This window comes from Sinocyclocheilus grahami, unplaced genomic scaffold, assembly GCF_001515645.1.
Source record: "Sinocyclocheilus grahami isolate Dianchi unplaced genomic scaffold, SAMN03320097.WGS_v1.1 scaffold21.1, whole genome shotgun sequence".
Lineage (NCBI taxonomy): Eukaryota > Metazoa > Chordata > Actinopteri > Cypriniformes > Cyprinidae > Sinocyclocheilus > Sinocyclocheilus grahami.
The window spans coordinates 2,102,686-2,126,009 of NW_015505200.1; the positions used below are offsets into that span (position 1 = coordinate 2,102,686).

The following is a 23,324-nucleotide window of genomic DNA, read 5'->3' on the forward strand; positions in this document are numbered from 1 at the left end:
ATTAGTTCTGTGAAACAAAGCAAAACCAATGTTACACCGTGTCTACGGACGTGAGCGGCGCGGCGCAACAAATCCCCCACAGAAAACTGCTGCCTGGTTCGATTTATGACGTGCTGACACAAATTTCAAATGGTTTTCAACAGTCGTTTGAGCGCGTCCAGTGTAGGCAGACTTTAGCTGTTGTAGACACGGTGTTACTCACCTATTGAGAAGAAACAAGCAACCTCGGCGTCCGATCGCAGGCCTCCGCTCCTTGAGTTCTCTCCAGCGCTGGAAAGCTGAGCCGATATTTACACGGGTCCTACTTCTTGCCTTATCGTTCCGCAGATGTTGTCCTCTTTTGTTTTTTATCTTTCTGTTGCTCGGCTCGGCTAATGTCAGTCCCATGCACTGAACGCGCTCTCCTCCAATTCACGAGTAGACACGCCCCTTATTGCTGATTGGCTACAAGTTTGTTTTGCGATTCGGCCCGAATCAGTTTTTAAAGTGTTTTTGAAAAATCACTTACTCTGCCTTTAATGAATTGGTTGAATACATTTCTCAAATACTTACTCATTAAGACAGTCGCTTCCAGCTGATTAACTTGATGTATCATCGAATTTCACCAACATTTCATATTTGTATATTCAACAAATGTAAAATAAAATTAAAATTATTTATATCACCATTATTTATGCAGTAATTTTGCAACGTAAATGCATTCATGTTACCTCTAAGCTTCATTAAACAGTCTGTGTAAATCTATCTAGGGCTGCCGTGATTCGTCGATTCTACTCGACTATTCGATTTTTAAAAATCCTCGACTTCATTTTACCTGTGTCGACTAACCAGCAAAATACCGGAAGTGGCGCATATCACGGACGAGAATCCATAAAACACATTATTAGACTGATTTCCAAGGCCTCATGATATATTAAACCCGCTTAAAAATTATAATTAAGCATAACTGTGAATGCGCTACGATTTAATTAAATAAGTATATGTGATGCAGTTATAGGCGTGTGGGTTATGTATGTGCGTCATGTGCGTCTCACAGCGGCTCCGTTCACAGTAAATGCCGTTCTGCAGGAACTGTTATCATTTACATGTGTGGAGCGGCTCAAACTCCATCTGTGCATGCTGTTGTGAGTTTGGGTTTATTATAATGTTCATCTGGGAATACAACGTGTGCCATTTCATCAGATATGGAAGGTAAATCATTTATAAATCCACGCAAACACAGGAGAAAACATCATTATCTTGCGGTTTCAAAATAAAAGCTCAAATCCTCACTCTGAGTTTACACGTTTTGATGTCCACATATTCATTAAATTACAGCGGCTATAGCATTTCTGTCATAAAGAAATGGCCAAATATTAAAGATTAAGTGGACATTTGAATTAAATGATGCTTGGTAAATATTAAAAGCATTAGATCGCACAGTAGTGTGTAAAAACAATCGTCAGGCCGTTGGCGCTCCCTGCAGGCCTTTGTTGTAATACGCACTGTACATTAGCTCTATTCACTGATCTATAATAGATTATATCATATTATTTTATAATTATATCTAGATCAGTGGCTCTATTACATTATAATACAGAATTTTAACAGTTTTGTTCAATAAAACTATATGATTTCTTGCTTTTGCTACTTTATTTGAACTAATTATTATTGCCTCATTGCTATTATATGTATTTTAAGTAAATTTAAAGGCTATTGTTCACTTAACCTACATCTATTTTTATTACCACAAAAATTAATTATAATATTTTATTATTAGTAGACTAGAACACGTGGATGTGTTGTCATTCTTACACTATAATACTGAACTTTGATTTCAGTGATTTGGACTATGAGATGGACACTTGCTTCTTGCACTCTATGTTGCACTTTTGCTTTAAAAAAGGATTTCATAGAAATGTGGATTTCATTTGGAGTTTCACTACTGAAGTCCACTGTTCATTTTTTATCATCATGCTGGAGATGTCCGTTTAAATCTGTTGTTTACACATTTCTAAGAGTACTTTTAATACATAATTTTTAATAATAATAACATTTTAACAATAACAATACTTGATTCTAGTGGACTCTAAACATTGCATTTATTTAATGTGAAAACCCAACTGTTGGGGTTAATTGAAACATTTTTCCCCCTTTGTAGTTGCACTCACAGCTGTAATGAACAGAAGCCCAGAACATGTGGATATATTGACATTAAGAACATGCTGACTTTCTCAGACTTTTGTAATTTTGTTTTTATTTAATTTTTATTAGGTTTGTTTACATTTTTACTCTTTTAGTTTTACATTTCGTCAATGGCTTGTTTACATTCATACTTTATGGTACACTACTGAATGGCAAAGTTGCAAGTCTAATAAAATGTTCTTTAAAATTGTATTTTTTTTGTGGGAAATTAATCGTTTAGATTAATCGTTAAATTAGTCAATAGATAAAAAAACAAGAAAACAAAAAAAAGTCATTAGTGGCAGCCCTAAATCGATCTAATTTTATTTGCTTGGTAACAGTCCTATTTGTACCTTATTCTAATTGAATTTATTGATAAAAGCTCAGAATTTGACATTAAAGATGAGGCATGCTCTTAAGGTTAGGATAAAAATGTCCATTTATAGAAGCAAAAAATGCCCTGAAAATCAATTTAAGAGGGCAGATATCACAAATGTAAGTAAAAACTAACAGAAAAAACTAAGAGAACATAAGTATACCGATTCAGAATAAATGACATTTACGCTACAAAAAATTCATTTTTTCTTTCCAGACAAGAAATTGTTCTTTTTTTTTACTTGGGACATGATGAATGACTGATTAACTTGCCCAGAAGACAAGCACATCAAGGCTTAATATTGAACCCAGCTTCAGTTAAACCAAAATACATCTCTAAAATCTAATGTCACATCATATTTCACAAATCTGCTAATTTTTTTTTTTACAAATGTTAAATGAGAATAATTATCCACTGTAAAGTGTACCAGCTATTGAGAATAGTACTAGCAGCTAATCAGACACCACTAGTACCGAAGGCATAGCACTGGGTCTGCTCTTTTCCACTGCTTGCTTACATGTGCACCGAGTAAACATGCTTATAAAGCTAGAGGATATGAAAAAATTGTCAGTGGTGCCTTCTCATCCGTTCCAGCAACTGACAACCTGGAAAAACTCTTGGTATGGATTTTTGCAGATTAATTCACAAAATCGATAAAAAAAAAATCTTAAGCACACACCCCAAATTGCTTACTGATCACAATGCAACTAAAGTAACCAATCACAAAAATATAAATGAAAGCCTCTGTCTGATGCACTTTTGTATAATTGTTATTGAGTTTAGTAAAGTCAAGTCACACATCAATCACTGATTTCAGTACCCATATGCAGAAGCAGTGTCTGGGGAAAGTCTCACCTTCTGCAGTGCCTCCTGCTGTTCCGGGGTGAGGGGCGGCAGGCCGAGCTTCGAGGCCATGCTCTGTCCATTCTCCATCATCAGAGCCTCGCCTCCCTGCACAGAGCACAGGCATCTGTCAGGCCTGATGAATGTAAGCTGCAGCGAAACTGCACATCTACTCAATGCACACACTGGGCTGCAATACACAATGGACAACTTACAGCTTTAAAACGGTCTAGTTTAAGAGCAAACTCAAATTACATCAGTCATATAATAAATCTGGATAATACTTTATTGAACAATAGTTGCAACTTTACAGATCTTCTTTATGCACCAAGAGCTTGAAACACTACAAAGAGAAAGGAACATTTTTAAATCGCATTATATGACCCCTTTAAGTGAATAATTTACTTTTTTTAATGCATAAAAAGTATAAGGATTAGAGCTGGAAACAAGTTCTCATATTTACATTACTGCAAATGATTCTAAATCATTTTGAGCTTGCTCTAAAACAGATTTCTATATTTCAGCACATGTTGGATACCTTCAGTTTAGCGCAAGGCTTTGTTAAAGACATTTTACACTGAACTGAAGTGTAAACATTTTACATTTACATTTAATTAACAGGCTTCTCACATTATGATAGGGAACCATGCATTCGTACCACATGGTGACTTCTCCCCTCAGTGGAAACACTGAGATGTCGGTCACTGGAGGACCATATACCCTTAAGAGTGCATATGCTAAAGTAAGTGAGCCCTCTTATTTAATACTACACAAGAGAAAACTTAAGTACCTTTGCTCAAATGAACTCCAGAGTGGTGCACTGTCCCCCCCCCCTTAAGGAGGTTTGAACCCAAAAAGTTCTGCCATTGGCTTTGGAAATATAGTACAGTCAAGAGATATGTTCTACAGCACAGACAACACAGAGAGAAACGACAAAGAAAAAAGGAAAAGAAAAACACAAACCTACTTAGAACAAGAGAACTGGATAGGGAGACAACAATTTGAGATCACTGACATCCAAATCCAGGGGGGAAAAAGCTGCCTTTAAAATGTTTAGGACATGAAGCCCTGGGTGAAAAACCTTACGGAAATATATTTTGTACACATCTGTTCAGTGGCAATGATTCTTAAAAAGAACAGTTCACCCAAAAAAATGAAGCTTTGTGATTCATGGTCCATTCACAATAAGGATGATGACTATAAAACTTTAATAATAGTTCTGATTGTATGACAATAAGGACACACTACAACTATAACAACATTGTTGGTATAACTTTCATAATTTTTTTTGACCGAACAATAACCTACAAAAACATTACCTAGTCAATGTTAACAGGAAGTAATCCCACTGACTAGGAGGTAAAAAAAAATCAGCATTCAATGAAGTATGAGGCCCCGTCCACACGAATGTGTCCCATACGTTCTCACCGGCCATTAGGCCTTATGTAATGTTGGGATTAACGATACTCAATTCGATACTCAAAAAGATTGCTCGACGGCAATGCACATCTTTCAAAAGCGAATAGTAACTGCAAAGAAAACATAACAGCGTAAAGACATTTAAACGGAGCGTTTAGTTTCTGAACCGTGCAGCATCAGCAAAGTTGATTCAGCTCATGGAGGACAATGTGAGCGGGTTAACACGCTAGCTCATGTAACGACTGAAAAAAGCGAGTGAGCACAGGCGTGTGGTTAACAAACATGGTAATAACGCCGTTAAAAATAACCGTTTGAAACAAATCCTAACAGTTATAAATCAGTCGAGCAGGATTTAATCACTGTGTTTCTAAAAAGACACGCAGCAGCAGGCCAGGGAGAAAATCCCGCTCTCGGTGCGCTAGGCTAGTTAGCCATTCCCCTGTTCTCCTAACTTTTTAAATGAAACCTCTATCCGAAAACACTACTATACACTCTTTAAATACTATTGTGTGTATATTAAGAGAGAAGTTAAACAAAATATTACATTTACCGCTGAAACAGCCACCGCCATAGAGCACACCTTTCAGCGCTAACGTCCACACGGCGAGGAAGACTATGAAATCTCGCGATACCGACCGAGAGAGAGTTAGGTAAGAGGCGCGCAGCTGCAGTGTGGCCGATCAGGCTGTGATTGGAGGAAAGCAAGTCGCATTGAAAAAACAACATTTAATGATGATGTAAGTTAGAGAACACAATAAAACATCATTTCTCATTTTCTTGCGATAATATGTGGCGCCTTTGATAAGACGATCGCAAAAGATGAATTCATATTTCTAATGTAGAGAAATAGCGTAAAAGCCCACACATAGATATTTCAGTTGAAATCTACATTATATATTAGAGCTTTTCTATGCTATTACACAAAGGAAATCAATTCAGCCATATTAAAGTATTAATTTTATAATTTAATGTTATAGTATTCCATGTCACAGTATACAATTTCAACACAAAGAAAAAAAAATAAAATAAAACTGCCCAAAGCAAAAGTCTGGTTAATGTATTTGATTAAAATGAGAAAGGACACCTGGAATTAGGAAGAGTATATTTAAACAATCACGGTACATTCATATCTCTTGTATCTACATACACATTTTTTTACATTGCAAGACATTAGAGTCTTATAATAACACTGAGAGGATGGTGACTTTTTCCTTGACATCTGAATCATTTGAATTTGCAAGAATAAATGGAGATTACAAATCCCTTGTAATAGTTTTCTGAAGCTGCAATACATCCATTGTACAACCATGCCAATATATCAAAAATGAACAATTCTGTAAAAGCATTCCTTTCCTGACATGCACGTATTTTTAAGTAATATTGGGAAGTCAAAGCCATTGGAGAGTACAGTACTGAAAGCATCCCTAACAGATACTATTGCTTTGGACGGCATGGCAACATGGATGTTTTCACAGAATGAATACTGTAAATATGCAAGTGTCAAATACAGGATACTATTTTTGCAATGTTAGGGTTGGGTGATATAATTCAAATTTTAACCCTGTCATTTATATGCATGATACACATCACCAAATAGTAATTAGGCTTGTTACTACACCAAATTGCTATAAATTGAACAATACCTTACAGGTTTCATGTGGTTTTCACCATTTAACCAATAATAATTCCAACTTACAACTACTATGATTATATCAACTTTACCCACATATATTCAGTATACTCATGTAAAAAAAACAATACATATAATATATAGCAAATATGGTATATGCTTAAATATAGTAAGTATAGTATAAGCTCTTATCTGCTAAATGTGACTAAAAGGCACGAAGCAGCCTGACGTTTAGAAGATCTTGAGCTTACCTCACTGATGAAAGCATGGTGAACCAATTCACTAGCCAAATCTTTGGGACTGTCAGCTGAAAAAAAAATGTAAATGTACTTTTCAGCCATTTACACACATCTCATATATTCTCATTTGTATTCTCAAAAAATAAATGCAACAAGAACACATTTGAATGCTGGCTGGCACACTAGAAGACTAAAGATGTATCATGTACAATGTGTTATGTATAAGTATTAACTTTCTATTAATTCCTCAGTTAAACTGCTTAGGGTTGGGTGATATAATTCAAATTTTAACCCTGTCATTTATATGCATGATACACATCACCAAATAGTAATTAGGCTTGTTACTACACCAAATTGCTATAAATTGAACAATACCTTACAGGTTTCATGTGGTTTTCACCATTTAACCAATAATAATTCCAACTTACAACTACTATGATTATATCAACTTTACCCACATATATTCAGTATACTCATGTAAAAAAAACAATACATATAATATATAGCAAATATGGTATATGCTTAAATATAGTAAGTATAGTATAAGCTCTTATCTGCTAAATGTGACTAAAAGGCACGAAGAAGCCTGACGTTTAGAAGATCTTGAGCTTACCTCACTGATGAAAGCATGGTGAACCAATTCACTAGCCAAATCTTTGGGACTGTCAGCTGAAAAAAATGTAAATGTACTCTTCAGCCATTTACACAAATCTCATATATTCTCATTTGTATTCTCAAAAAATAAATGCAACAAGAACACATTTGAATGTTTTAAAATGTACTTACATGGCAAAACATCACAGCTAAGCTGACGGTGAAGCCTGTCATCCATCTTTAAAAAAAGAGAGAGCTACAGAGAAAGAAAGGATAGATGATGCACAATGTCCACAGCTTTTCAGGTGAAGAAGCGAAGCAAAACTAAATGCCAAAAAAATGTAACTCACATGACTCCTTGTGCCTTCCTCATTCGCTTCCAAATGACAGTGGATCTGGACAACCTATATGAAACCACAAGGATTTGGCTATTTAGTGCCTCTTTTCTGTTGCACAAATCAAACACCCCAGGTTTTTAAGAGGACAGAGTCTCATGGAGTAATAGAAAGTTTGAAGAAAGTAAGTGAAATACTGTTTGTACATGGATGAGATACATAGATCACCATTTCTGGGAAATATTTAAACAGACGTCAGCTTTTTCAGATTGACCCTTGCTCATCATCTGTATCAGATCTGGACACACTTTCCATCAGTCTGCCAACATTTGTTAGACCACTAATTTTTGCTTCAAAAATGACGACGCAGAGTTTAAAATGAATTGTGAATCTTCTGAGCAGTGTTTATTTACACAAACTGTGTGAACGAACTGATTGACTAACTTGAATCAGTCTTCCCAAAGCTTTATTTGAGGCAAAGCATCACTACTCGGGAGTTAGTAACTCTCAACATTGTTTCTAATATAAATCGTATTCTAACCTTTCTGGTTTCAGTCTCCTGTGGTTCTGGGGTTGGGGTCTTCACAGTCTCCATCTGTTCCTGTGACAAAGAAAGAGCACGGGGGATAGGATGCGGCCGCTGGGAAGCAAAGTTCATGAGGGGATATATGCCGTTCCTGTTTGAGCAGAAGAAGAAAGGTTTCAAATGCTCAAGTATGGAAACAAAAATAGTCTAAATCTAAAATCAACTGATGTTCTCTGTGAATGCCTTCACATCCTCAAGGAATTTGTCCAGCTCCAGAGGAGAAACGTGAGAGTACCTTGAGAAAAAAAAGAAAAAAAAGGAGAAGTACGTCAGAGGAAAGTGAGAAACAATCAGAAAAGAGAATCAGAAACTTCCTTTTTTTTTTTAGAAACTCACTTTAGATGGACTCCAGGTCGGTCACGATGATTAATCTCTGCCATGATGCCATTAGGGTCAATAGATTTAGTTTTCTCTTCCACACAATTCTCAGGAAGGAGATCTGGAAAAAATGAAAATAAGTTGAAGACTTAAACCAAAGAGAAATGGAAATATGAAGGAGCAACAATTTCCTTTTGCATAAATGGGCCATGCATAACATTTCTGTTATGTCTAAGATCAAAAATTTTCTCCACTTAATATGTTGGTTAATTATATTATGATTGACTGTATGAAGATTTCAATTGACTCTTTTTGTATATGATTTTTCTTTCCCCCTTCTCTATCTCTTCTGTATATATTTGTCAGTTGCCAATGAAGTAACTGGCCTGTTGTTGATTTATTGATTGATTTAATACACGCGTGTTGATATGTGAGGAATTGGATATTAAAAGGGTTACTCCACCCCAAAATGAAAATTTTGTCATTAATCACTTACCCCCATCCAAAATATCTTAAATTGTGTTCCGAAGACGAACAAAGCTTTTAGGGATTTGGAACGACATGGGGTAAGTGATAAATTTTTGGCTTTTTTTTTTGCCTTTTATAGTAGTGAGACAGGAAGCAAAGTGGGAGAGAGAGGGGGGATGGGATCGGGAAAGGTCCGCGAGCCGGGACTCGAACACGGGACGCCCGAATGCAATGGCGCTACATGTCGACGCGTTGCCCATGAGGCTATCGGTGACGACAGGGGTAAGTGATTAATGACAAAATGTTCATTTTGGGGTGGAGTAACCCTTTAAGATGAACAGTTTCAAAAGAACACAGAGGAAGGTCCTGCGTGACCAAAACGTTTGTTGATTTTAAAATGCACTGAGCACTTTTTTGCACTTTGTAATAATAAAGAAGATTGCTAGTATCTTGGCATGTAATCCTTTTTTTTGGATATACAGCAAACACATTTCAAGGATTGAGTTTTTTGCTCTATGGTGGAATTTAAGATCAAAATTAAAGCATTTCTACTCGTGAGGACTCAGCAAGGGATGAACTTACACTGGTTATTGATAAAGCAGTGCGCAGCAAGCAGTTTTAAGGAGTGGACCTCAAATAACACTCTGTGGAACAGCAGGTCATGAGCTGTAGGTCTCGTCTTGGCTTCTGTGAGCACACACGACTGGATAAATTCCTGTCAGTGTAAGTGATGAAGGCATTACAGTAAACCCAAAAAATTCAACAGAGCTGTATTAGTTATAAACATACACTTAAAGTATTTTACCCTCATGAGAGGGTCCTCGAGTGATTGTCCAGCATGATCAATGGCCTCTTTCGAAACTGCAGTCTCTCCATTGGCCTGGATTTCCAGTACTGCCATCTAAAAGTGAGTGGGGAAAACAAAATTAAAAGTCATACATAATGTTGTTCTTTTGTACTTACTATAATCTGCTATGAGATTTGTAAATTATTCCATTCCTTTTTTACTCACAATTTGTACAGTGTCCCAACTTTTTTGGAATTGGGTTTGTAGATTGTTAAAGTAATACTCAGACCTCCAAGGCACAGATGCCAAATGAAAATATATCAATGGCGTAGTCATCTTCAGCAACTTGAAAAAAAGAAAATAAAGAAATGTCATGAAAGTTAACTTATTTCTATTTTGCATGTTTCTAATGTATTACAAATTATAAGCAAAACTATATATATATATATTTTTTTTAAATCCTACAGCTTTCTTTTTATGCCCAGGTTTAATTGAAAAATATTCCAGATATTTTCTAGATTTCAGATTTTTTTCCAGATTGAGAAAGATTATAATATGGTAAAGGCATCGGATACTCACTGCCATACTCCGGAGCAAAGAAATGCTGGTTCCGCATTTCATCTCGATGTTGATGCACATTACCATGAATCGCCTCAGCAAATACTAAGGGAAACACACAGCATTCAAACTCTATATATAACATTATATATGAATGGAAAAATTATTGCCAGTAAACATACAAGATCTCCAGCACATGGGCTAGAGTCCAAAATAAATATTCTGAACGGGCAATCATTTATGTCTTAGATTGTGAAAGCTGACAAGAAATATTACAGTACATTACATAACTGCCACGATTTTGGGCCAATATACGCAAAGCATTGTTTAAGGAAGGAAGAAAAGAAACAGTCTAAGTACAGTCTGTGTTTTCTTTCTGATGAGATAACCAAATTCCTGTGCACATGGCATAGAGAGCTCAGAATGGACTTACCGTTAACAAACAGCCTGTGCCAAACTGTAAAAGAAAGAAGAGACATAACTTTTCTAAAAACAGATATTCTATGTTAAATATAATCAAACATCAAATCTTTTTGAGTTAAACCTTAAATACAAGAATTAAAAGACTACTGTCAAACCTGAACCGATCTTTATGAGACCATTGTGCTGGATAAAGATGGTGTCACAGGTCAGGTTACCGTGAATAATAGGTGGATCACATGAATGCAAGTAACTAAAAGACAAAAAAGATAAAACATCAGTACTTGTATTCACAAAAAAAATCCTTCGAAACACACTGAAAGTTTAAAAAATCCATACACAATTAAAAAAAAAAAAATTTAATTTATAAGAGAAAGTTTAAACTATAGTAAAATAATTATTTATATATACAGCTGAATTGTGCAACTTCTAGTGTCATGAAACATAATTGTCCCAAACTTTTTTTCCCAAACACTACCCTCATCTGTCATTGGCCAAACAAAAAGACAGCCCCGCCCCCAAACTCACACCATTGGCTGAGTCAGTGTTGCTATGCTGGGTTGGTTGAGATGCTCAAAGAAACAAAGAAATGTTTTGATAGTGGCACAGAGTCACGGAGTTATAGTTGTCTCTGTATATTAAGCTGGGAAAATGTTTTTATTTTACTTTTAATGTGCAGATGAGTTCAGGAGATGAAGCTAAATCCTCAATGTCCTACCTGAGTGCAGAAAGTATCTGCGTGCACCAACGCTTCCATGCCTGAGACATACAGATAGTACCAGTGTGTTATGATTTTGTCATATTTCTGCCAGAAGGTGGCATTGTCCTCTAACTTTTCTGCATGTAGGGTTTTCCGTTTCTATGATTGATGAAACATCGCACCTTCACATTCATAGTTTTGTGGTTTTTCTTGGTCTTCTTCAAAAACTGCTTGAGACTTCCAGATGACATATATTCAGTGATAAAAATCACCTGTGTGGCACGAAATGAAAGAAAACGTGAATGTCTGAATTTAGGGTAAAGTTCACAGAGGCGTTCATTTCTATCAGGTGTGCCTTGCGTCTCACCCTCGCTCTGCTCTCGCTCATGTCCAACCAGTACTTGTGAAACTTCACAATGTTCGGATGCTCCACCTGCATCAGGTTCTCAAACATCTCCTTTATCCGCTCCTGCATAACACAAAGTACATCAACTGTTGGTTTCACATTTCAAGCATTGTTTCGGTCACCATACCAGCATGATTGATGACACTCCAATACAGTAACATTTCACAGATATTTGTGGTGCAGCATACTAAGTATCCCACCCATAATATCGATGTTGGAAAACAAGCATGGTCCTACCTCAAAGGACTTGAAAACCTTCTTGTCTGAAAACTGCACTTCGTTCCACACCACTTCCACCCCCTCTTCAGTGTCCATGGCCAAGTACGCACTCTCAATGCCTGGGACATTTCCCTGACTGACCTAAACCAGAAAAAAAAGGACATCGAGAAAGAGGAAAGGGTGAAAGTGAGTTTAGCACTCCAGACTCTGCCAAGTTCAAACAAAGTACCATTTAGCCAGTGATATCTGCAATATTTACTTCTCGTTGCACAACATTTTACAGTGTTTGCAAATGTGATATTTTAGTATCAACTTCTTGGTATTGTTAGTACAGGAAATTAGTATTTCTGTGAAGGAGGAGGTATTTCTGTGACACCCCCTTTCCGCCCCCTTGCTCCACAACTCTCCCATGGTGCACGTTGTGGTTTGGGCTATGTGGAACAAGCATGACAACACTGACTTTGAATGGCCTGTAAATTCTTGTCTGGTTTTTGTCTTTTGAATGCTGTAAATTAAGCTAAAAGTACAGAAACTGCTGTTTGCTCTCCAAACACTTCAAGTCTCCACTTTTTTTTGGGACAAAACCAGTCCTTTATTATCACAACTGTCTAAAAGAAAACAAACCACCCAGCATTTTCATATTTTGATTTTCTATATTTATAGGCTGAATTTGCTCCCCTCCCGCTGATCGGTGAACTCAACTATGTGTTTTGGTGACAGACACAACATGATCCAGTCACGCTGAGATGCAGCTGCCCTCTAAAAGGCCTTGGATTCAACTGTATCTCAGATTTAAAAACATATGACTACAAACTGATAATACTGTTTGCTATGCTTCAACAAAGAGCTTCTTAATTGGTCAGGGCGTTCAGGCACAGTAAAATATGAGTAGAACAAGTTGTCGATGTTGGAAAATAATTATAAAGTTTACTAGGCTAAATTGTATCAAGTCAAGTAGCAGTTCAAACACAAATGATGTGCATGATTGATGATAATATGCCAAAGTCTAATTCTATGAAGGTTTATCCTGAAAATGAACAGTTTATTTTGGTATTTTAAAACACACTCACTTGTCAATCGCCATTGTGTACCAGGCTCAGAGGTTGAATAGTGGCCATTAAAAGGATAAAAAAAAAAACAAGTTTTATGACACTTTTACTAATACTGGTCGAGCAAAGCAAAGCTTGGTTACGAAAGACCGAGAACACAAGGACACTAAAAGCATGTCCAATTACATTTGGAGTTAATTAATTCCCTAGATGCCACACAAACAGACAAGGAATGTCTTTGAAAACAAATAAAAAAAACTTTCCATTTCCTCTGAGAGCCAGAGAGCACCCTTCTACCCAGCTGGGGTCTCCAAATTAGGTGTAATCACAGGCGGTTGAGCCTGGCTAGTACTGTACCTCAAAACACTAGTGACGCACATATAGGATGCAAAGATTTATTAAATTAAGATCTAGTGCATTTAAAAATCAATGTTCAACATCTTGTGTATAAAAAAAGCCCACAGATATGTAATGCGTCAAACTACCCACAAATGAAGTAAGAAGCTGTCAAAATAATGTAGTTGTGGTGTTCATTTCTTGGTTTCAGGGGCCAGTTGCATATAAGGTTAAGACTAGTCTTACAAGTTAGTCATCAATTTTTTTCTTTAAAACTGGTCATCATTTTTTAAACTCAGTTACATAAAAGCATACATTAGTCTAACTTGAATCCCAAAATAAGACTGATTACCCCTTGGCTATAACAGCTAGTTGGTCAAACTTATACTTAAGACATTGTCTTAACATAGAGGCTAAGTTTATGCAACTGCCCCCTGGTCTCTCTTGTGTGAGTGTTTATAAAGAATGTTTTGAGAATAAGTTGTTAGAAACTCTAAATACCAAATAACAGGGAACACTGTGCCCATAAAACCAGCTGATATCATTTCATGTTCAGGGCTTCGAAATCCTTTCTGACATGAACCCACATAACAGCTTTCCCAATGAAAACAAACATTACGATCTTCATTTCCTGCTCTTTCATTCCCTATCCTGCGTCTGTCACAGATACGCTTCCAGCTGTATTACCTCTTCCTGCATAATGTATGAAATCGAATAAGTTGTTCTTCTGTGGAACTACTTTCATCTCTGGAAACCTAACTGTGCATGCTCAGGATATATAAGGGACAACTGTCAAACATCTCTGAGGATTAACAAAGAGAAAATGTGAATGGATTTGCATGCATACCTGGACGAATTAGCACTTTATATGCAGGCACAGCTTTCCAGCTATACAATTATCATCATGAAGAATTCAGCATGCTAACCCCAGATGCCTACTGGCCCCTCATACACAACTAAATGTCTTGTCTGGGTACAAATGCTAAACCTCTCTCTATGGGGCGGCTGCTTTTGTGATGGAGAAAGGTGACCTGACACCACAGTTTTAACTGACATACAGGAGACACTCATGTCTGCACTTTGCTGTAATGTTGGAACAAAATCGGTTGTGTAACACATAGAGACCCAATTTCAGATGTGAAAACAAGCAACACTTGTAAGCTAAACTGTCTCACTCAAGTCCACCATATAGCCTGAGGGCACCCTACTTAGGGGTCTGGAGGTGGAGATGAACACAAGACATGACATGAAGGAGATACAAATGTGCTGCTCCGCATTCTTGTGGTAAAGTTCTCTGAAAAAATTAAGGAGTTGCCTGAAATGAGCAGAAATGCTGGTATTCTCGTCTGTTGTTCACCGCCCAACTATTGAAATGGAACACAAGGCACTTCAATCTACAGAGTGTTTCATGCTATCAATTTATGAGGTGTCAGAAATGTTTAGATTCATTCAATATACAGTCTGGGAACCAGCATATCGTATGATAAATACATTAAATTTTTTGTGCAGATCTTATAATTAAATAAAAATAGATAGATAAATAAATAAATAATTGAATGTTTATAAATATATTAATAAAAGATTTGTTAATGTTGAAAACTGATATTTTTTATATTTTAATGTACCAAGTTAGAAGATTCCCTATAGCCTATAATTTACAGTGTTTGCTGAAGAGAATTACTTCCATATGCAAGCAAAACAGACCTTATAACTGACATATACTCAACTGAATAGAGTCAAATAAAAAAACGATTCTAGAGCTAGTGAATGGATCAGAATCTAACTGAATCGGGAAATCAGTATCAATACCCAGCCCACATTTTACACTTGCCCAAACAATTAACACAATTATTCCCCGCTTATCAATGTACAGTGTGAAATCTTTCTGAAAGTCTTACCAGGATTAATTGCTAACCCAGTTAAATATGAACAGGTAACCGCAGGGTCACATTAATCCTGGTTTAAAAATGACTATGGTTAAACATTTCCCATTTAGTTACTGGGAATTAGAAATAGTCAGGGTGCAATGAATCACAAATACAGGACAAGCATAAAAACCACAAATCTTCATAAAATGTACCTAAACACTCTGAGCACGTTAACAGTTTGACCTTCCTGAGATTCACACACTTGGCAGTCACTCAAAAGGAGTACTCAATGTGATAATCCTACGAGTAAAGTTTCACACTCATCAAGCATTCATTGCATCCTCTACAAGCTTAAGCTTTATTGTGTAACTTTTCCCAAAGAAAGAGTGCTGACAGAGGCATAGTATTTTCAGCTCTTGCCTCAGGGCATCCCTCTCCCAAACCCCTCAACCTTTTATCCTGCATTCATGTATGAAATAAAGAATTGGCAAAATCAGCATTAAGTGATGAACAGCTTTGCTTTTGGGTAAACCGGGAAAAGTAGATGTGTTTATGGAAGTAGGAGGATGAAATGTAAGCCAGGAATTTAAGTAGTCTATAAGGCAGGTCTATAATTGCACTCTTTTATAAATATGTGGTCAGTTGCTGTTTGTGATCTGCAGAAAGGTATTGTTCCGTATGCCAGAAGCCCAAATACAGGCCAGTGGTGACTAATGCACCACTTTATTACATAAACCGGAACATTTTAAAAGCCACATCACGGCAAGTGCGCCACTAGGTTTGAACATGACTGGCACTTTTGAAGTGAGGAACTGTCACAGCAAGCCTGTAGGATCGAAGTCTGCTGCATTTTCAGTTTTGATAGCTCTGGTTTGAATGAGGGGTTAATGCGAAGAGCGATCAATGCTGATGGACTTGGAAGGATCATAAACAAAGAACAGTGCAATATGTAGCAGGCGACATCAAATGACTTTGCAAAAAGAGAAGTAGGGAGAAAGACGATGAGAGAAAGGTAACCAAAGAGAATAACCCAGAATAAAAGCATGATGCAAAATAGCAAAATAGTGTTAGTCACTACATTCACTACTCATGAATGCCCTGCATTGTGATGCTGGAGATGTGGGAAGCCATGGTGTGAACGGACTGAAAGCTTTGTCTCCTCTTCTAGCGGTTCTTTTTCTTCCTCTAATAGCTTTTGCTTTCTGTCGCAAAGTTCTGAAAACTAATATTTTGCAATGTTGTGCCAAGAGAAGAACACCTGCAGCAACCAAACTAAATCTATCCAGCTTTGATAAGATAAACAAGTAGTTTATACCTAACTTTTTGGTTGGTTAAGGGACCAGCCTGAATACAACAATCACAAATATTAGACACAATCTTGTCTTAAAATAAACTAAACTCATACATAATAGCAGTCCTGGTGATAAGTGAATAGGGGACCGAGCAAAGTTCTCCTATTACATGTGACACATGAATTTGGGTATACTGAATTAAAGGAGTGTCTTTACTTGTGACATTCTAAAAAAAGAAAAAGGAAAAATGCCTAAATAAAGCATGCACACACTCACACACACACACACACACACACAAAATGGCACAGTGTAATCCATATATGAATCAAAAATACCATCTGCTCAATGTCAGTTCTTTGGAAACACCCAGTACATGATGAAATATCAAGGTCAAGATCAAGTAAACATAAAATAAAGTTCTGAAAACTAATATTTTGCAATGTTGTGCCAAGAGAAGAACACCTGCAGCAACCAAACTAAATCTATCCAGCTTTGATAAGATAAACAAGTAGTTTATACCTAACTTTTTGGTTGGTTAAGGGACCAGCCTGAATACAACAATCACAAATATTAGACACAATCTTGTCTTAAAATAAACTAAACTCATACATAATAGCAGTCCTGGTGATAAGTGAATAGGGGACCGAGCAAAGTTCTCCTATTACATGTGACACATGAATTTGGGTATACTGAATTAAAGGAGTGTCTTTACTTGTGACATTCTAAAAAAAGAAAAAGGAAAAATGCCTAAATAAAGCATGCACACACTCACACACACACACACACACACAAAATGGCACAGTGTAATCCATATATGAATCAAAAATACCATCTGCTCAATGTCAGTTCTTTGGAAACACCCAGTACATGATGAAATATCAAGGTCAAGATCAAGTAAACATAAAAAAAATAAAATAAATAAAGATTCACTCACAAATAAAAAATTATAACTGGCTTTTAAAGCTTTGCTTTACACATGCACAATATCTAGCTGATGTTTTCAAAAGCAGAACGAAACTAGAAAATGTACATTCAGAGTATTTTAGTAATGTACATTTTAGAAGATTTTAGTAATTTACATTTTCAAGGCCTGGGAAACACAATTTGATATTTCCAGGACTTCCAGGATCAAGGAAACTGTAAAAAAAAAAAAATCATGTAAGTCATACATTATGGATGATTTGAGCCATTATTTAACCCCCAGCAGTGGAAGTAAAGCTGCACGCTGGATGAAATTCCAGTTAAATCTTGTATCTGTGAAATCTGAAAGTTATGGTCTAGTTACTGTTAGTCAGTCACATGAGATTCATTTAGGACTCTCAGAGCATGAGAAAGTTGAAATACTCAAGCTGTCATCAAAAGCTAATTCTACAGACTCACACATGACACTAATAAGTTCAAACAACCTATCGCTGTCATCTAACGTCTCTGAATTCAAATCTCTGAATAGATGCATTGTCTCAACTAACTGAAGAAGCACGGCAGATTACTCTAGCACAATTAATCAGAGCAACTCCTGAGGGAAAGAGTGAATCTAATACGCTAATTGCGATTGAAAGCAATAAAAAAAATGCAGTTCTGAATTTGAAACAGACAGATTAAACTTGTGTGATTTTTAAAGGGAAACTTAATGTTCAGCTTTACACTGAATTCACAAAAGAGGACATTTCAAAAGTGATACAGAAAACCTCAGAAATACAATAATATAGGTATTAGAACAATTTCTATATCAGAGATCTTGAACAGGGGGTCTCCGATATACATAATACTGAAGGAAGTTCAACAAACTCCAAAAAAAAGTTTTTTGGCCATACAATAAAAGCTTATGGGGTCAAATGCTGTTTGGACCTGAATGTCTTCAAAGTATCTTCTTTTGTGTCACGCAGAAGAAAGAAAGTCATACACGTTTGAAATGACAAAGGTCCAAGATGAACGCATTTTTATTTGTAGGTGAACTATCACTTTAAGGCAACATCCACCAAAGCTAATGTTAAGAAGCTATATGCTTCAGCTATATGTTTCATCATCCATTCCAGATTAAAAAGCTGGAGTTAAATGTAATATACAAGTATACAAAACATTTTTACAAAAACAAGTTTACAAGTGCTGACTTGACATTTATTATGGGAAAAAGAACAATAAAAACTGTTGTTTTATATTGAAGTGTGACCATTTTAACATTCTCTGAACTAACCACTAACACTCTGGCTGGCACAGGAAACCAACTCTGCCAGTTTTCTGGGACTTAGAGATCTTTGAAAGAGGTTGGCACAATCTACTAGAGCCCAATGCCAAACACAAATCAGAGAGGGTCTATGAAAGCCATCTTGATAATATAGTGTGTCAAAGAAAGATGAGCAGTGGTCAGAATAAGACCTACATTATTGTTTTCTTAGAATCTGGACAAATGAACATGCAATGAGAGCGAGATAGAGACTGAATACCATATGGATGGCTTAATGCAGTGAGACAGATGGCACTCACTGGCCATTAGCCAAGGCACACACTCACTCACTCACTCGCACTCTCTCGCTCTCTCTCTCTCTCTCACACACACACACACACACACACACACACCAATAAATCTGCTGCTCCTCTCCACTGGGTTGATTAATGTCAATGCATTATCACCACCTTTTAATGGGTGAGAGGGCCCATTACCTGTGAGTGTCTGATAAGCACACCAGGAGTGGGTGGCATGATCAAAACCTGATAATGATTTATGAGTATATCACGATATACACAACAGTTTAAAAGTTTGGGGTCAGTAAGATTTTTTTTAATGCTTTTGAAAGATGTCTCTTATGCTCACCATGCAAGGCTGCAATTATTTAATCGAAAATATAGTAAAAATACAATATTCTGAAATCTTACAACAATTTTTCTATTTTAATATATTTTAAAATGTTATTTATTCCTGTGATATCAAAGCTGAATTTTCAGCAGCCATTACTCTAGTCTCCAGTGTCACTTGAGAAATCATTCAAATATGCTGAAATATGTTGAAAGAGGTGTGCTCCTTAATATTTTTGTGGAAACCGTGATACATTTTTACTCTTTGATGAATAGAAAGTAAAAAAAAAACAGCAATTATTTGAATAGAAATCTTTTTAAAGGGGTTATATGATGCAATATGTGTGTTTTGTTGTGAAAGCGAAACTACTTTGTTTGGCCTTCCAAAAAGAGGACACGACTACAAATCAGTGGTTAAGTTGTATTTACAACACTGTTCCAGAACAGTTCAACCCAAATATTCAGATGTGTGCAGCACATTTTATGGAGGACTGTTTCCTGATCCTGGTAGAGTAGACTACAATGCCGGCTGTTCTGACTCAAAGACTGTAAGTACGTTTTCATATTTAAAGAATTTGCCACTACACTGCTCAAAACTCGCGTTTGAATCGTCAGAGTAGCGCTTGTTTGTCGTTTCTCCGATCACAAATGCAGACATGGTTTTATGTTTACGCGGCGCGATGCAACGCAATGCGTAAAAAGACAGTATAAGTCATTATAATCCATAATTATGTCCCCACTGGATGCAAGAAATGCCTCGTTTATAATGGGTTTTATTGGTTTGGTCTCGTCGCGACCGGACACGGCATCACAGTATGGTAAGAGGCGTAAGATTTCTGTCACACGCTTGAGGTATTCAGCCAACCACAACACACTGGATAGCTGGCCAATCAGAGCACACCTTGCTTTTCAGACCGATGAGCTTTGTAAAAATCAACGCGTTTCAGAAAGGCGGGGCATAGAGGAGAAACAATAATGTACAGTATGTGGAAAATGTGTTTTTTTTAACCTTAAACCACATAAACATTTCATTACACCAAATAAACAAAATAATGTTCTTTTTAGCAGCATCATATGACCCCTTTAAATAAAAGTCTTTACTTTCACTCTTGATTCAATTCAATGTGTTCTTGTTCAACAAAAGTATTAATTTCTTTTAAAAAAATGACTGAACTCCAACTTTTGAATAGTGTAGATTTCTTTGTTTAAAATTCAACCCTAAAATGTTTATTGGAACGTCAGAAAATCTTACATTATTCATATGAATGAAAACTGTGGGATATTTTCAAAATCAGCTTAACATAACACTTGAGCTCAAAAACAGTAATGCATTATCAGTAATGCATTATACATATGAGCAGTTGAGTCATGTCATGTTGTAAAGTAGCTGATATGTGCTCACAGTTACCTGATGGTGTGACTACACAGTAAAATTCTATATTAATGAACTAATGAACTAATGTGATGTTATTTGGCAACCGTAGCCACGTAAATCATCAATACATGGTTGCTCACATCATAATCAAAGTTTGCGGGGACAAAAAGTGGTCAGCACACAAAGTTTTTCTGCACTTAGATCATTTCCGCATCTAATCCTGACAGACACAGGAACAATCTGTTTGCTCACCTAAGACATGGCGAATCTCGTAAAGACAGAAAAGTGAGTGACCTGCTGAGCTATTTTAAGACAAACCTTTTCTTCTAGCTTCACTATGAGGGCATCCAGTAGAAAGGTTTACTTCTTTTTGAGGAATGACAAAAGACCCATTCTTATTCACCTTTAAGACCTCAAGCATGTAGTTTGCATTTTTCACGGATGCTTGTGGAATCTTTAGCAGTGTGAGAACTGAATGGACTATATGCATGGTTACTTCCTGGTTTTAGATAAGCCAGCTCAGTCATTTCCGGTCAACTATCAAAATTAGCTGTGCTATAAAGGGGAGCGCCCTTTGCTCATTTTCTCTACATCATCCATTCACAATTTGAAGAAAAGTTTTATTTGTTTAAGAGGACCATACTGTATACTACCGTATACTGTTTCAGGAATGACAAGCGCAAGTGTAAAAAATGATGCAAGTGAATCCGCTAAATTGTTCCGTGAGTCACTACTATGATTGATAGTGATAACTGTAGCAAGTTACAAAACATCTGATAAGCCAGTGTCTAAACTTGACCTGTGTATTAAGTGATTCAGACTAAATTCAGAGTAACAAAACTACAGCAGCAAGTCTGTATCGGCTGAATGTATTTAGCAGCTTCTACAGTTAAAGATAAAACTAGTAGTAAAAAAAATTTTGTTTTCAAATTAAATATAAAAATATTTAATGCACTATTATTTAATTGTTATACCATTAACAATTAACTTATTTAATTTGTAGTTAACTAGTTAAGGATTTAAATAATTAACTCTTCTAGGCTTTTGGCGTTTGGGCTTAAACATTTAAAAAAAAAAAATTAATTGACATGAGACTTTGTGACTTCCTGCACTTACTATACTTCAGTACAGTAAACGCACTAAAATGTGTTACATTTTTATAATAAATCCAAAAGCAAGACGTCAAATAAATAGGGAATTGAGCTAACGAGTGATCCTCTGCTGCCATCTACTGGTTATAATGCAAATTATTTGTATTGTAATGCTAATTCTTTATAATGCTAAAAGTCTGTTTTCTGCCAGGAGACAAATTTTTGGCACATTTTTTTTCATGTGATCTTCATGAATGAAAAGTAAACATTTAAAGTGAATTTTACTGCACAACTGTAACTAATCTCACTCCAGCAAGGCAACCAAAGTTGGCAACCCTGTGTACATACCCAGTTATATATTCATGACTATGAAGGTAAGTTATCGATTATATTATTATGATGTAGTTTACGAGATAGCATAGCTAGCTAGCTAATGTTAGCTTAACGTTAGAGTGGGCAAATATTGCAAATAGGGCTGAAACGATTCCTCGAATACCTCGAGTAATTCGAATACAAAAAAAAATCAGAGGTAAATTATTTCGTTTAGTCCATTTACTGTAACTACACATAGAACACCGTGTTTCCCCACGGATCATTATTACTGACGCACAACCCAATAAACGCTGGACCAGACCATGGACTTTTAAAAAAAAGCGATGGACATATTTAAGACTAGTGATGCACCGATTGCAATTTTCTTGGCCGATTCTGATTTCCGATTTTTCGTTAGTGTGATCTGCCGATACCGATTTTTGCCAATTCCGATTTTCTTTCCAAGAACTATAATTGACAGCATATACAAACAAAAGTCTACTTTTCTTCAACGCAAAGTTTTATTTTCATTTTAAAAAACAAGTAAAAAGTCAGTAATAAAATAAGAAAAAATTTAAAAAAGGCAAAGAACAGCACAAATAAATGCAATAGAATAAAGAGAGCTATGAAAAAGTTTTTCAGGTTAAGTAAGTTTACACATCCAGTGTTATTTTACATTTGATTACTTTAATTTCTGTAGTCTTCATTGTAAAAATTAAATACAGATTAATGCTTACCATTAAAGTTATAAAACGTATTCAGTCAAGAGCAGAAAATTATTTTCTGTGTCTTTTGTTCTTTGATTAACATGACAGACAGCAGCAGGAATATTGGACTGCGATCCCTTTAAGAGTTTATCCAAGGACCCAATATACTGTTACACAACATGCATTCTCTTTCTCAACTATTTAACGTTCCAAAACTGACTGTGTTTAACTGGATACTCGCCAAGACGGGCATTTTGACATAATTATGTATGTATTTGAACGTTTTAGCGTAGTTAGCCACTCATTTTGGTATCTGTGTCTCACAAGCTGTTTGAGACTGAGCGCGGATTGAGCGCTCCACTAATATAGATCAGTGGTAGTGCGCGTGTTTGGTATAAGCGTGAAACCTGCGGGAATGACTAAAATAATGCGCAATACAA

The 23,324-nt window shown here is 36.2% G+C and overlaps 2 protein-coding genes across 2 annotated transcripts in view; both read right to left on the bottom strand.

Moving 5' to 3' along the window:
- LOC107558234 (poly(U)-binding-splicing factor PUF60-like) overlaps positions 1-5,433 on the bottom strand; it is a 25,153-nt gene extending 19,720 nt beyond the window's left edge. The window contains exons 1-2 of the mRNA XM_016241865.1: positions 5,346-5,433; positions 3,395-3,490 (exon numbers count right to left, since the gene is read on the bottom strand). Of these exons, the coding sequence (XP_016097351.1) occupies positions 3,395-3,490; positions 5,346-5,372 (123 nt within the window). The 5' untranslated portion in view covers positions 5,373-5,433. The remainder of the gene's footprint in view (positions 1-3,394; positions 3,491-5,345) is intronic.
- Positions 5,434-7,220: 1,787 nt separating this feature from the next.
- On the bottom strand, positions 7,221-12,235 carry LOC107558243 (nuclear receptor-binding protein 2-like). The gene is made up of 16 exons (XM_016241877.1): positions 12,080-12,235; positions 11,804-11,905; positions 11,619-11,708; positions 11,455-11,495; positions 10,895-10,989; positions 10,750-10,773; positions 10,338-10,421; positions 10,048-10,103; positions 9,777-9,872; positions 9,554-9,686; positions 8,522-8,624; positions 8,370-8,420; positions 8,141-8,276; positions 7,615-7,668; positions 7,457-7,520; positions 7,221-7,339 (listed from the first exon to the last, which is right to left on the bottom strand). Exons 1-16 carry the CDS (start codon positions 12,155-12,157, stop codon positions 7,221-7,223), a joined length of 1,326 nt encoding a protein of 441 aa, XP_016097363.1. The 5' UTR covers positions 12,158-12,235.
- Between the last annotated feature and the right edge of the window lie 11,089 nt (positions 12,236-23,324).